The 16,570-nt window shown below is 41.3% G+C and overlaps 1 protein-coding gene across 6 annotated transcripts in view; it reads right to left on the bottom strand.

The window, feature by feature from the left end:
- Nucleotides 1-16,570, bottom strand: part of PALS2 (protein associated with LIN7 2, MAGUK p55 family member) — a 145,981-nt gene that overhangs the window by 59,374 nt on the left and 70,037 nt on the right. For 4 of the 6 annotated variants that reach the window (XM_050938638.1, XM_050938643.1, XM_050938640.1 and 1 more), the window contains exons 2-3: nt 10,321-10,439; nt 1,900-2,052 (exon numbers count right to left, since the gene is read on the bottom strand). In XM_050938638.1, coding sequence (XP_050794595.1) covers nt 1,900-2,052; nt 10,321-10,437 — 270 coding nt within the window. In that variant the 5' untranslated portion in view covers nt 10,438-10,439. Of the gene's footprint in view, nt 1-1,899; nt 2,053-10,320; nt 10,443-16,570 lie in introns of all 6 variants that reach the window. The other 2 variants (XM_050938639.1, XM_050938642.1) reach the window with 2 other exon arrangements.

The following is a 16,570-nucleotide window of genomic DNA, read 5'->3' as shown; positions in this document are numbered from 1 at the left end:
CCATCATATGCCACCAAGACTCCTCTGCTATGTACATCGACCAAACTGGACAGTCTCTACGGAAAAGGATAAGTCAGATATTAGGAATGGCAATATACAAAAACCTGTAGGAGAACACTTCAACTTCCCTGGCCACACAATAGCAGATTTTAAGGTGGCCATACTGCAGAAAACAACTTCAGGACCAGACTTCAAAGAGAAACTACTGAGCTTCAGTTCATCTGCAAATTTGACATCAGCAGCTCAGGATTAAACAAAGACTGCGAATGGCTTGCCAACTACAAAACCAGTTTCTCCTCCCTTGGTTTTCACACCTCAGCTGCTAGAAGAGGGCCTCATCCTCCCTGATGGAACTAACCTCATTATCTCTAGCCTGCTTCTTGCTTGCATATATATACCTGCCCCTGGAAATTTCCACTACATGCATCCGACGAAGTGGGTATTCACCCACGAAAGCTCATGCTCCAAAATGTCTGTTAGTCAATAAGGTGCCACAGGACTCTCTGCTGCTGCAAGAGAGAGTAATTTTTGAATCTTAGTAATGAAACCAATTTTTTGGTTTCTCGGTCTCCAGAAGCCTATGAATCTTGACACACCACCACTACAAACAAGGTAGATTCACCATCAGGATATCTCAAGTATTTTTCTCTGTTGGTTATATCCCAGAAGCAAATAGCTCCCTAAAGACTGATCTGACACAGCTGATAACACATTCCTACACAACTCCTCCCATTCTCAAAAGGGAATGGAAATCATCCACATCTTGCTTCCATTAATCCTTTTATTTTTCCCTTAGATAAATACAAATTCTCTCTGAACAATTTGTAATATCTACCAGCCAGATAAGTTTGTCCCAGTCAAATTCCTCTTCAGTCTATTTACACAAGTACAAGTCATAGAAGCACTTTTGGAAAAGCAAGTCACCACCTGCAACTGTGAACCAACTTCTCCTCTGAGGAAGGAAATCTACCAACCCCTTCAAAGCACACCATAATCCAACCAGTATTTAAACCATTGCTTGACAAAACCAACCTCTCCCAACTACTGCCCAGTAATTAACCCACCATTCCTGATCAAGCTAACAAGAAACTCACCAAGGTTCTGCACCAGTTTTACACAGATAAACTTCTATTTGCCCAGATTCTTAAGAAAACGTTTTTCTGAGGGATGAGAAATGCCACAGACTTATGAATAAGGGGTTTCCTGCACCTTCTTGTGAATAACCTGCTACTGGCTATTGTCAGCGATACTGGAATAATGGTATAGTTAAATGTCTGCCAAACACATCACAGCAGTGGAGAAAGGTAAATCCAAATTTAAGATAAAAGTAAGTCCAGAGTAAAAAAAAAAAGTTAGGGAAATCCTTTTAGACCTTGTGTAATCTTGGAAGCATAAAACTGTCTAGTAACCTCCCCGCCCAAAACACTGTATCCAAGAGTAACAGTGTGACCAGTTCTAAAAAAATCAGAAAGATTATTTAGCTGACAGTGCAGGACTAGGTTTCCAGGTGAAAGGATGTCAAATCTGTATGTAATATACATCATCCCCCTGAGCATAGCAAATTTGGACCAGGGGAAGAAAGAATGGCAAGTGCTTGGCTAGAGACAGATTTGAGAATATGTCAAGAAACGTATAATATGCTTTGATCAAAATGAATTAGTCAGCATATATACCTAATCCCTCTGAGTGGCCTTCTTTGTTTTGGTTTTATCCTATTTCTCGTTATCTTTATTCTTGATGAAAAAAGACTATGGTGTTTCTTCCAAATTCTTCCTCCTTATTTGGTTGGGGGTGGGGGGTTAAAATTATTTTTTCCACTCTTTCTAGTTAGATCAATATGCATATGTTGATATATTAAGTGGTAACATATTTAAATATTCAAACTGAAAAAAATGGTACCTGAAAATGAGGATCCTTGAGTATACCAACTAATTCTGCAATACTTTCATCTTTGTTTATTAAAGGACTGATGTCTTCAAGAATTTCATTCACTAGCTCCAGGTTGTTGTCACTGACAGCCTCAAGTTTAGAATCTTCCAGTCGCTCATGAGCCTGTGAGAGATTAAAAACAAGATTATATTAATGATAGCCAATGAGTTGCAGCAGTACTTTTAATTCATTTAGCACTGTGATTAATTTTATTTTCTGATTTATCTTTTCATCAAGAAGATTAAAAAGAGCACCTTATCTAAAGTAAATCTGCTGTTTTGCCTTCACAGACTCATCGTAGGATTAACATGCTTAACCACTTGGCCACAGAACCCCCATTTTAAAGCAGGACTGGACTGATGTTTGTGTGTACACGTATCCCCTCAAGCTCTACACAGTAACTTCTCACTTAAAGTCGTCCCGATTAATGTTGTTTCATTATTACATTGCTGATCAATTAGGGAACATGCTCGTTTAAAGTTGTTCTAATGTCGCTTGACAGCCGCCTGCTCTGTACACTGCTTGGGGAAGAGCAGCCCATTGCAGCTAGCTAGTGGGGGCTTGGAACCAGGGTGGACCGGCAGCCCCCCATCAGCTCCCCCTATCAGCTCCCTGCTCCTCTAAGTTCCCTGTGCAGCAGCTGCCCAGCAGGCTAGCAATTGCAGCTGTCCCTCCCCGCACTGCCATGTGCTGCTCCTCCCTCTACCTTGGAGCTGCTCCCCGAGACTCCTGCTCGCTGTGCAGGGGAGAGGGAAGGAAGAGGGGGCTAATGTCAGGGTGTCCCCCTCCCCCCGATCCTGCACCCCGCTTACCCCATCTTCCATAGAGCAAGGGGGGGACACCACAGGGCTCAGGATGGAGGGAGTTTGCTGTCAGCAGCTGCGGTCTCAGCAAGCTGATGTAATTAACAAGGCAGTGTACTTAAAGGGGAAATGCGCATCTCTCTCTCTCTCACACACACACACACACACACACACACACACACACACACACACACACACACGGTGTGTGTCTCTGTCTGCGATGCTGTCTCCCCTCCCTCCATTCCTGCTGCCTTGTAGAGTGTGAGAGTTAACCCTTGAGGACTTGGCCAACTGCTAGTTCATCATTTATCAGTAAGGCATTCCCTGGGAAATATCCCACCCTCTGACTCCTCCAGCTCAACCAAGTTTCATAATCATCACTGTGTACCAGTATTAAACTGTTTGTTTAAAACTTATAGTGTGTGCGCAAGTGGGGGGTGTCTTATCTGGTGAAAAAAATTCCCTGGACCCTAACCCCCTCATTTACATTAATTCTTATGGGGAAATTGGATTCGCTTAACATCGTTTCGCTTAAAGTCGCATTTTTCAGGAACATAACTACAACGTTAAGTGACAAGTTACTGTATTACACAACAGTCTAATAGCCCACCATCTCTGAACAATCTCTCAGTTCCTCTCTACCTTAGAAGTGCTACAAGGGCTGGGCTCTGAAACAGAGAGGAAGGAGGAGGATCAATGTTGCTTTATGAAGGCAATACAGTTGGAGAACAAGAGTTTATCTTGGTAACTCTCTTTTTCTTGATCCTGGACATTTATGTCACAGAGTCCCACTCTAAGAGACTAGTTAGCAGTGGGGTGACCAGGTGGCAAGTCTGAAAAATCGGAACTCTTTTTTTCAGGAGTAGGGGGTATAGTGCCTATATAAGAAAAAGTCCCTAATATCAGGATGTCTGGCCACCGTAGTTAGCAGTGACCTCCTTGAAAAGAAGGTCCAAGGAGCCCTGCTAGTTATAAGACTGAAGCATTGTCTTTCTGAAACAGGCATCTACTCTTGACAGCGTCAAGAGAACATGTGAACCAAGCCCATACAGCAGTCCTACAGATTTCTAACAGATGAACACTGGTAACCCTTCAGTAGAAAAGAGATGCGTCATAGAGGCTGCCATTTCCTCACATAGCATACCCTGAGGCATTCAGACACGGGAACATCAACGACTTCATACATGCTGGATGTAGCACCTCATCCACTTAATCTCTGTGCATAGATTTTTGAGTTTTTCTCCCCTCCATAATGACTGGGCAACATAGTCTGACTTTCCTCTAAATACATTATACTCCATTTAGCCGAAACCTTATTATCCTCATTATCTGAATCTCTTCCTTGTCTCCCAGCAGCAGAGGGCCTGAATCTATGCTGGGGGCCAAGAAAGGGATTTGGATAATGCAGAGATTCTGATACCTGAGCAAAGACTCCTGGCCAGGAGGACAACGACAACACACCTTGGCCACAGGGGAGGCCACCATGATGTGGAATGGCTCCTGCAGCTGCACAGGGAGCCCTGTGCAGCTCTGCTGTCACGGGAGTGGGTGAAGTGGTGCTATGACAGTGAAGCTGCAGAAAGTTCTCTGCGCTGCTGCAAAGCCGGTAACACCTGACCCCTGCAGGCGCAAGGTGCAGGAAGAAGGCTGCACTCCTGATGGGGAAAAGAGGAGACCCCCTACACCTTCTCGCTAGGACTGTGAGGAGGAGCCATCCCACTGCTGAACAGCTCCTGCCCTCTCCAGTATCTGAGCTCCCAATTATCTGAATAAAATCTCTGTTCCCCCAGGCTATTTGAGTAATCAGGAGTATACTGTAATAACTAAGAGCTCTTAATCATCTCAACCTCGCTTCCCCACAGCAGATATTGGGCTCTGGGGAAAAAACACAGGCAGTGAAACGACTTATTGAGATGAAATATAATTTTGGTCAGAAACTTGGGGTGCAGCCTAAGGACACCACTTCTTTGTGGACTATGATAATAATTGCTGGCTCTCACTGGCAGCTATGTAAATATGAATGTTGCCAAGAACTGCTTAGTGATACCAGAGATAGGACAAAGTCCAAGACAATTGGAATCAGACAACCACCATGCCAAAGCATCTGCCTTGAGCAATTTTAAGCCAGTTCCAACTTTGGCACCCCTCTACGAGGCTGCTTTCTGATCTCTAACTGACTGAACCACCTCAGACAAGTAAAGTTATCTTGTTTTGAAAATCAACAGCTATGAAGGGACATGAAGTCTGCAAAAACTGCTCTGCTGAGACAAGAAATCTGGACTCAAAAGGAAGAGTGAAAGGATAATCTCCTGAACAGAGCAATATGCTCTGAGAACTGGGTCTGCCAGTTCCATGTTGGCTTTTTCCTGCCAAATCTTCTACACAACTCTGGCAATGAGAGGAAGTGGAGAAAAAGCATTTTTTCATAAAAGGCCCTTTTCCCCCACAAATATAAGAGAAGAGTGTCGATAACCACACTGTGGATTACTGCTCAATCTAATGCAGAACCTGAGACACACATCTCTACAACCTAGGATTCGGGAAAGCCAACCACAATAAAGGCTGAGCAGATCAGATGGCTCAAGTCCTGTCTTCTCCTCTGTGCTGAACTACCTCCAACCTAAAGACCTTAGGAAAATGCTTTTTCCAGCTCCATGCAAGGTGATTGGATCCTAAGATTTATAAAGTCGTTTAGCTTATGTTGTCATTCTTTAATGATAACCCAGAGGACAACTTTGAAGTCCAGTGATGTGATATCAGGCTTTGACACTGAGGTAAACTACACTTCCAGTGCCTTTTTAGGGGACGATAACAGGCTCATGAGCTCCTATATTCCCTTGTAAAGGCAAGTTCTAAAGAAAAGTCTGTTGGGCCTCTTCATCCCTTTTCTTAAAAGACTTACAGATGTACTGCCTTCGACAGAATCCTTCCCTAAACTTAGCAGATACTTACTGTGGTCATCAGAAGCTGGGAATTTTGTGGTACAATCAGATTTCATTATTTGTTAACAGGGTGGAGCTCAAGACAATGAGAAAACAGGGGGGGAATTCCCAATGAAACCAACAAAAAAAATTAAGATGCTCAAGACCATATAAACTAGTAAAATTATTTACAGTAATTTTAACAAATAGAAATCAGCAAAAGGATTGATTCATGATCACTGGTTGGTAGAGAGAGAACTGACACCCCCTTACAGGGAGCAAAAAATATATACCCTCAATATATGGAGCCGGATGGACATGTGCACATGTCCAATTACTAAGTACTGCTTTAATATGGGTCCTTTAGTATGTGCCTAGGAAAACCACTTCTCAGAGTGGCTGTGTAGAGGCAGTGTCAAAGGCAGATGTTTAAATTTAATCTTGCTATATAAAAACAGAAAAATCTGTATATTTTTTCTGAAATAATGTCTCATGAAATAAGTAGAATTCAATAATAAGTAGAATTTACAGATAGAATCCATTCTTACCTGTAAATTTTATTAAGTGAGCTCCAATAATTGTTATTAACCTCTGAAGTAGCTTATTTAAACACAGAAAAAGACAAAGTTTCAGTTATTTTTCTATTTTAAAGAAAAAAAGTCAGGTCATTGACTAAAATAACCTTGTTTATTATAAGGCTCACTGAGAATTTTCAGCCAGACATAAACATTACTCTTAAAAGAATAAAGAAATGTTATGGTGCTGCTGTTTTTTAACCATAAGTGTGGAATGCTGCTATTGTAAGTGTGTATGGGGAGGGGAGTCTGCTATTGTCTGAACTTACAAGACAGCATACTGGCACACTCAGCCCCCCAAAACACACAGTCTCTCCCCCCACATACACACAACACACTACCTATCACACTCCACCCCCGCCCCCAATTGAAAAGCACATTGCAGCCACTTGCACACTGGGATAGCTACCACAATACACTGCTCATTGGGGTTGCAAGAACTGCTAATGTGGCCATGCCAGTGTGCTTGCAGCTGACAGTGTAAACACACGGCAGTGTTTTCCCTGCTGTGGTTTCCGAAGGCTGGTTTAACTCCCAGCGCTCTTCATCTGCAAGTATAGGCAAGCCCTGAGTTACTGTGTGGCACACTAGCACTGTAGATTTGTCTCTAACTGTTCTTCTAGACAAGCTCTTAGACTGTAATTTGCCATACAAGAGAAGCTCTTGCTAAAGAAGGAAAAGAAGCTTCTTTCTAAAGCATCATCTTCCTGGTGATAAAAAAATAAAGTATCAAATTTAACATAAAAGTGGAGGTATACAATTCACATTTGAAAGTCAACACCATACCTGTGCTGTAAATCTGTATGCAGTAGATAGGGAATGTCTTTTGTAAAAGCAGCAAAGAATCCTGTGGCACCTTTTGAGATCCCTGCAGTACTTTTGTAGAGTGGCCACTTCTTTAGCCCAGAAGTCACTCACTCTTGTTAAATTAACATACAAATGATGTTATTTTCTAGTCTTATCTCACTCCATACTGCCATTGTTTCTCTCTACACCAGGGGTCGGCAACCTTTCAGAAGTAGTGCACTGAGTCTTCATTTATTCACTCTAATTTAAGGTTTTGCGTGCCAGTAATACATTTTAACATTTTTAGAAAGTCTCTTTCTATAAGTCTATAATATATAACTGAACTATTGTTGTATATAAAGTAAACAAGGCTTTTAAAATGTTTAAGAAGCTTCATTTAAAATTAAATTAAAATGTAGAGCCCCCCAGACTGGTGGCTAGGACCCAGGCAGTGTGAGTGCTACTGAAAATCAGTATGTGCCCCATAGGTTGCCTACCCCTGCTCTACACCTCTCTCTCTTGGTTGCACCACGGTGTACTTTTTTCCTTTTTTTTTTTTTTTAAACTACAATTTTCTTTCTCTTACATAAATCTGATAGCATTCTTCAGTGAATCTCTTGCTTTGCCGGTCTTTATACTCAAAGATCATTGAACAAGGATTTTGTTGTTTAGATTATTTCACCAGTTCTGAAACTATGATTTGTGGAGCACCTGCCGATGATCCACACAGAGTTGGTCTGTCATATAGTGCTGGCTCACCTCCTTGTTTATTTGCATTAAGAGATCACTTGAAATACATTAACTACCTTTCCACATAAGCAATTACTATAGCTGCCACAGGTATGGAGGATGCCAGCATGAATGGGTAGGGATGTGCTCCATGAAATGACAATTAGAAAAGAAGATGGCTGATGAGGCCATCCCTGCTAAGATATAATTCAAATTATAAAAGTGTTTGAGAAATCTTCAATTGTCTACTTTACGTTTGTAAAGTAGCATTATCATTTATTACCAAAAATGCTTGATGCTGTACATGACACAAATAAGGATGGTCCATACCCAGAGATGCTTACAATCAAAGGCACAGATTCTGCACTGTGATCCATGTGGGTAGGTTTCTGTAACTGCATGGAGCCCCACTGACTTCACAGTGGCTCTATACAGACACTATCTCATATGTGTGGATCATAATGTACATTTGATCAAAGACAAACCAGATGAGATGCGACAGGAGACAGTACAGTACTATATAAATACTAAATACTGAAAATCTTGAAATATTGAGTATTTTGAAATTGTCTTCACAAATAATTTTACCATATTTTTGATATCTAAATTTCTTAAAACACAGGAATTTGCCTAATCAACAACTCCTACCTTTGATCGGCCTATGATGTCAACCTCCATTGCCCACTTGTTACATTTTCATAGATTCCAAGGCCAGAGAGAACCATGTGATCATCTAGTCTGGCCTCCTGTATAACACAGGTCATAACACTTCCTCAAAATAATTCATAGAGAATATCATTTATAAAAACATCCAATCTTGATTTGAAACTTGGAAGTGATAGAGAATCCACCATAACCCTTGGTAAGTTGTTTAAATGGCTAATTATTGTCACTATTGCCTTATTTTCAGTCTGAATTTGTCTAGCTTCAACTTCCTGCCATTGGATCATGTTACATCTTTCTCTGCTAGATTGAAAAGCTTATTATTAAACATTTGTTCCCCATGTAGATACTTATAGACTGCAATCAAGTTACCTCTTAACTTTCTCTTTAATTAAGTTAAACAGATTGAGCTCTGAGTCTATCACTATAGGGCATGTTTTCTAATCCTTTAATTGTTCGTATGGTCTTCTCTGAACACTCTGCAGTTTATCAACATCCTTCTTAAACTGTAAAAGCAGCACATCCAACGAAGTGGGTATTTACCCAAGGAAGCTCATGTTCTAATATGTCTTAGTCTATAAGGTGCCACAGGACTCTTCACTGCTTTTACAGATCCAGACTAACACGGCTATCCCTCTGACACTTCTTAAACTGTGGGCACCAAAACTAGACACAATATCCCAGCAGTGGTTGCACCACTGCCAAATATAAAAGTAAAACAACATCTATTCTTACTCAAGATTCTCCTGTTTATGCATTCCAGGATCACATTAGTTCTTTTGACCACAGTGTCACACATGGAGCTCATGTTCAGCTGATTACCTTCCACAAACCCCAAACCTTTTACAGAGTCACTGCTTCCCAAGATAGAGTCCCCCATCCTGTAAATATGGCCTATATTCTTTGTTCCTAGATATACACATGTACATCTAGCTCTATCAAAACACACATTGTTTGTTAGCACCCAGTTTACCAAGCGATCCAGATAGCTTTGAATCACTGACTCGTCCTCTTCATTATTTACCGCTCCCCGAATTGCAAACTCTATCAATGACTATTTTGTTTTCTTCCGGGTGACTGATAAATATGTTAAATAGCATAGGGACAAGAACTGATTCTTGCTAGTCCACACTGGAAATACACCTGCTCAATGACTATTCCACATTTACAACTACATTTTGAGACCTGCTGGCCAGTTTTTAATCCATTTGTGTGTGCCACGTTAAAAAACTAGAATGATATAAAACTAATCAAAATATTGTGCGGCACCAAGTCAATTTCCAGACAGCCTCCTTTGTGTTTTCTCCCTTCATGCTTGGAAGAAAGGCTCCATGACATCTACAAAACTCACTCATTCTTCTCCCTTAATTCCCTCCTTAAAATTCTCCTCTGCCGAGGTGCATACGAAAACCTGACAATGGTAAGGCTGCTGGTGTGTGCTGAGGCCACAGCCTATCACACTGACCAGTAATGTTTCTTGTAGTTACCTATTGGTCTGTCTATAGCCATCTAAAAATTTCCTTTTATTTAGATTGTAAGTTCTTTTGAGGCAGGGAATGTCTTTTTGTTCTGTGTGTACAGTGTCCAGCAGAGTAGGATCCTGGTTCACAACTGGGACTCCAAAGCTCTTTGATAATACAAGTAATAAATAATAAACTTATTTTCATCCTCCCTATTCCAACCCCTTTTCTAAATGCTAGAAATGAAACTGAGTTTGATAGGTGGAGAAAGGATCAAGTCAAGGGAGTCCAGGATTAAATCTGTTCTCACAATTTCCTCCAAGTCCACCAGTGGTAGCTATGCTCTGGACAAAATGAATTTATACTACCAGTCAGAGCTCTCGAACTGACAATATTCCAAGTAAAAATATCAAAAATGTCAAATTTAATTCAAACTATCAATACATCAAAATACCTTAGCAAGTGATCTTACAATAGGGTTCTCCATAATTCCTTTGAGGAAAATAAGGTCTATTTCTTCAGCTCCTGTTGATGTGGGCAGATCAGTAAGATTATCCAAAACTTGCTGCATTGCTGCTGATAAAAAGAAAAAGTAATGACAAAAATACTCAGGACAGGCCTTTAAAAGCTGAAATACAACTAAAACCCAATATTCATAAGACATCTCAGATGTTTAGAGACTACTGATGTACTGACTGCCCCAGTGGAATTACTGTAGATATTTTATATAGCACATTGGAGTGAGTGCGGGGCAGTCAACATTCCAATTGCATTTACAAAGAAAGATTTTTAATTTTTTTTTTTTTTTTTGAGATCCACCTAGAATTTTACCAATGCAATCGCTTTGAAGCCAGGTGCAGCACATCTTTTCCAACATTTGCTAGTGTGTAAAGGTGTCAAGAAATATATAAATGAGTATATGCTATACATTATATTCTTGGAGACAAACCTGCACATATTATTAAATGTAACATGTATTAATGACTGCTTTCCTTCTATTTCTCTTTTCTTTGCACATTCAAAAAATGTTTTCAGCCTTCACGTGCATATGTCCACACATACTGCAGCTCCAAACATATGCATGTTGTACCCTTACACTTATGTACAGTTGAACAATTCTGACATTTGCATGTACACGTGGGCTAGCAAATGTTTCACACCATTTTTTTTTAAATAATAATAATAATAATAAGCTACTGTACTGCAATAGTCCACAGGCTGCAAAAAGTCAGAAAACTACACACATACCCTTTCCTCCCACACAGGAATGCATTCCTAATCTGCATTACTTTTTCATGGCTTTCCACAATAGCTTTCATTATGTAACAACAACTTTACAGAATGGATGGTATTTAAAACACCTACATTCTGATATCTATCCTTCCTAGAAAAATCCACTTCATGAAAATATTTACTGGCCACTCTTTATTAAGTAGAACGTTTTAACACAATTGAATGCTATCCTGAAGTACAATAGCTTTTGTCAATCAACAGGTTCGTGAACCATTTTTAATATTTAAAAAAAGTCTTCTATAACCATATTTTGTAATAAACATCCCCCCCTTTTACTTTAAGAAAGTGAATTCTCCTTGAAAGGGTGAGTAGGAGGGAAATGACAGTTACATTATGCTTTCATAGATTCTGACAGCAATATATGATTTCCAATCTTTAGCTGATAGACAAAAGCTGTTGACAACCACACTGTGAGGTTCATGCTGAATACTGTATTTAAGTCAGCAAAACAAAAATGACTAAAAGCAACCAAATCAAACTCTACATAGCCCATATGTTTTTTAAAAGCCCCTGTTCAAGTTGGCAAACAATGCTGCACTCCCATTTCCTGACTTCCAAATTCTCTAACTACACAACTGTAACATTCTCTTAATGCTGGTTTTCTGGTATAAAATAAATAGCTTTGTATAAATATACAAGTGCTTCTATCTAGCATTTTTATTGGTGTAATATGTGTCCATACAGTGTTGGAATCTCAAATGTTAAATCACAATAATATGCTTTCTTTGCTTTACAAAGAAATTGTGCAGAGCTCACCAAATTCCACAAAATTACACATCTTTGCCAATGCCATTTCATAGTTAATCTTCCTAAAATTAAGAACTTATTCCAAAAAGTTCTAACAAATTATGTGTTTTACAAACAGAAGCAACCATTACATGTGGAACAACAGCACTAGTTACTTATTATTGATACTATGCATCAGCTTTCTCCTTCTCTCTCTCTTTAAAGTCCCCCATATGGGTGATCTAACAATTTTTAAATGCCAGGGAGCTCTTTAGGCTGACAATCTGTATACTTTTCCACATTTACTGGGCATACTTTGTCTTTGCAGACTGTAAATTCTTTGGGAGCAGGGACTGTTCTTCTTAAATGACTGAAGCACCACATGTACCACAGCACTGTATAAAAAATTAACTACCATCACTCCTCCCCTCTCCAGGTTAGATTGAAAGCAGCACTGTGAAACTCTACACAGTGGGGGAACGCCCTGTAACCCCCATATTCATCATTTGTATATAATTGTGATATTGCATATAAAGCACGCCATGTACAGTATCATGGGAAAGATTATGATCTGCTGAAAGCCACTGTTCTATCTAAATATGTATATCATTAATGCATATGAAGTTATGAGAATTGCATTGTATGGTTGTCATTAAAATATTAAAATATGCTTTGAGCATCCAGACATTAGCTCCCCAAAGACAATAAGAAGGGGCATAACCAGCGTCCAGGTGGGTGCTGAACAAATATCATCAGCCATTGTCCAGCAAGAGACAATTCAATGACTCACTTGCAGAAGGCCACATTAGGAGAATAGTTCAGCCTTGACTGATGACTCAGCAATGCCTACTAGACATGCCTAGACGTATGTTCTCCAAGCACATGGACTAAGGCTATAAAACACAACACAATGGCCCGATCCTTCGTCCTCTCTCTTCTCCCCATCTATGCAGAAGGCAACAAGAATGCCGGAGCTGAAGAGACTGGTCCCCAGACTAAGAGGGAAAAGCCTGAGTATTGAAGACTGTAACCAACCTGAAATATCCAGTGAGGTGAGAAAAACTGCTTAACCTAGATCAGGGGTTGGCAACCTTTTGTTTACCTTGATCATCCAGAGGTACGGCCCCCTGTAGCTCCCAGTGGCCGTGGTTCACCGTTCCCAGCCAATGGGAGTTGAGGGAAGCAATGGGCCACAGGGACATGCTGGCCGCTGCTTTCTGCAGCTCCCATTGCCCGGGAACTGTGAATGGCAGCCAGTGGGAGCTGTAGAGAGCCGTACCTGCAGACGGTCAACAAAGAAAATGTGTTATGGCCCACCAGCAGATTAATGATGGGCCACATGTCAAAGGTTGCCGACCCCTGACCTAAATGTTGCCCAGTCTAGTAGGGTTGAGAATTTAGACTGCATGCTTATATTTTCTCTTTTTTGGGGAGGATAACCACTCTTTTTGCCCATCACTTATAATCACTTAAAATCTATCTTTTGTAATCAATACACTTGTTTTACTATTTATCTTTACCAGCGAGTTTGTCTGAAGTGTTTGCCAAATCGGCTCAGGTCACAAAGGCTGGTGCATTTCCACTTTCCACTGATGAAGCTGTGAACCAATTAATAAATTTGCATTGTTCAAGAAAGGGTCTTGAACAGTGCAAGATGGTATATTCTTACGGTACAAGGCTGGGAGCTGGTGGGATCTGGCTGGTACCTTTCTCTGTGTGCTCCATGAGTGACTCTGGGGGTATTCATGCAATCTAGCTGGGCGTGGGGCTCCACATGCGATTGTACTGAGTGGTAACAGCACCTGGAGGGGTTTGCTGCTTGCCACCAGTAAGGCATTATGCGAGACAACCCAGAATAGCGAGCAGAGGCGGTACAATGGTCCCACAGTCCCAGGTTGCACCCGGGGATCCTATCACAAGCAGATACACTAGAATTCTGCTAGGCACTTCATTACAACTACAGTGGTATAGTTCCATTCATTCTTTAATAATTAACTAATATAGTATGTAGCTGAAATGTTAAATCTGTGATGCACCAAGAAAACAAGAACGCTCTTAGGCAATACATAAGACAGTTGATCCTGTTTCAATATTATTTTCTGATTTTCCTTTCACTTCAGACATCTATCCCTCAGAGCTGAATCAATCTCTGTGCCACTAATCTCAAATGTTTCCAGAGCAAGAATTCCTGACATAAGGGGAACTTCCAAAAGAAACTACTAGAGATGAGATGAATGCAGGGGACTAGGTGCCCAGAAACTGAAAGTCCTGAGGTGCTCATATCTTTGTTGCTTCAGTGAAGGACAAGGGTATTTACCATATGAAGGCTTATTCATTTTGGTAGACTATTCTGGACACCATATTCAGTATTGTACTTCAGGATTGCAATTCGCGGAGTGAAACTCTCGGTGCCATCAAGAGGAGGAAGAACTCTGCTTGAAAGTGCTCTTGATCCACTATACTGCACAGGAATCTCTTGTATGCTGGATGGAAGTGCTATACGAAAATAGGCACCCTCCAAATCAAGGGCTGCAAACCAGTCACCTTCACTTGGGAAAGGGATTATTGAAACCAATGTGGTTATCCTGAATATTGAATGGTATATAAAGACATTCAAGCTTCCTAAAGTCCAGCCCCACTTCTTTTAGAGGATGAGGAAATATCTTAAGTAAAACCACTTGCCCTTGCACTGAGGTAGCACAGGCCCTATTGCCCCCTAGGGGAATGAGGAGTCCACTGCCTGTTCAAGAGACCTCTTGTAAAAGGGGTCCCTGAAGAGAGACGGGGTGCCGAGGTTGGAGGAGTAGACAGGAATTCTATGGTGTAGCCAGTCGAGATGATGTTTAGGACCCATTTGTGCAACACAATATAGTATCACATCAGGAGTAAATCAGCCAGGCAGCCACCAAAAGGTGTAGGAGTAATTGAAGGTGTGGAGACAGGTTAACAGCTCTCGAGCATCCCTCACAAAATGCTTTCCTGGTGGGAAGTTGGGACTGAAAATGGGATGGTGGTGGTGCATTGTGCCTGCTGTACTGTACCCTCTAACACTTCTTAGGGGGATCACAGGCCCTTTTAATGACAGAATGGCTGAGAGGAAGAACTGTCTCTGAGGCAACTGGATAGAATATTACCTCCAGCGTGCCAAGGCATATATCCCTGAGGAAAGGAGAATTGTGTGAGTGTCCTTAAAAGAATGAAGTGACTCATTGTTATCTTGCTAAATAGGTTGTTTTCTTCGAAGGGAGATCTTCTACTATTGCCCTTGCTTCCTTGGGGAAGCTGAAGATTGCAACATGAAGCCTGCCTCATCACGAGCGAAGTTGCCATGGATCAGGAAGACGTATCTGCTGCATCCAGTGACACTTCAAGCAATGATCTGACAACTAATTTCCCTTCATCAAGGATAACCTGTAACTAAAGCCTCAGCTCATGTGGCAGCTTATTAACTAATTTCAACAGTTTGTTGTAATCAAACACTTGTTTGAACATCAATGCCTATCATTTTGCTATATGAAATAAAAATTCTGCCAAAGAGATCCCATCTCTTGGGTCCTTGTGCAAAGGAGTAGACCTAGGATGGTGAAGCCTGTTGCATTCCATGAAACCTTGGACCACAAGACAGTTCGGATTAGGGTGGGAGAACAAATATTCCTCACCTTTGGAAGGAACAAAGTATTTTTTGTCCACCCTTTCAGGGACAAAAATATGCCAAACCACCTTAGCAGGGTCCAATATGGCCCCATTAATAGGGAGCAACACCTTATTATGGCCCCTCATCTGGAGAATGTCCAGAAGTTTATGGGTTGGATCTTGAACCTCTTCCAAAAGGATCCAGAGAGTTTCCATATTCCTCCTCAAGAAATCTTGATACTATATTCCTCTGGTGACGAGTGTAAGGCCAGTGCCCCTTCCTCATCCAGGGAAGAGGAAGAAAGAACTGCCAGATAGAAAGAAAGAAACAACTGATGGGGCTGTTCCTCTTCCTCAAAATATTTGTGGTGGGGCGGAAGGAGTACTGCAGCTTTTCTCCAGGAATTCTTCTGTCTAAAGTGTTGCCCAGAGTCTTCATAGTCAGGAGCGCTAAAGCAGTGTGCCTCAACCTTTTTGATACCAACGACTGGCTTACTGCCTTCCTAAACTATCTCAGGGAGATCTCAGGGACCGATGCTGGTCCATGGACCAGTTGTTGAGAAACATTACTCTGAAGTAAGGATCCCAGGAGCCCCATTATGGCCAAAAGGATATGGAGGAAGGTCTCAAGAAGAGGTACCACAGGCCAATAAATGTGCACTGTAGGAACATGAAGGTGTCCAGGAAGCTCTGAAAGTTGTGTCAGGGCTCATCTCTCACCTCAGGACTGTTGAGGGAATTGCTGGTAACACTTGTTCATTAGAAGAATAGGAGCTGCCAGACTCCATTGGCAGAGCAGACAGTACTGACATTATAGCATTATAACGTTCTGGTTGGTGGAAGGAGCCAGCACGTGGCGCACTGACAGTGTCAGAGTCTCTGTATCACAGCCGGTACTCAGAACTGACATCTGCATGCCAATCGTGTAGGAACATCCCTGGGCAGTATCAGATCCAGAAGGATCAGTGAAGATCATCAGGTCCTCGATACAGGACTATGTAGGCCTAGCAGGCAGAGAGTAGGAGGGACTCCTGACTTTAGGTGGATCCACC

This window comes from Gopherus flavomarginatus, chromosome 2, assembly GCF_025201925.1.
Source record: "Gopherus flavomarginatus isolate rGopFla2 chromosome 2, rGopFla2.mat.asm, whole genome shotgun sequence".
In the NCBI taxonomy this organism is placed as follows: domain Eukaryota; kingdom Metazoa; phylum Chordata; order Testudines; family Testudinidae; genus Gopherus; species Gopherus flavomarginatus.
The sequence above is the reverse complement of the archived record's forward strand: the minus strand, read 5'-3'. Positions and strand labels throughout refer to the sequence as shown.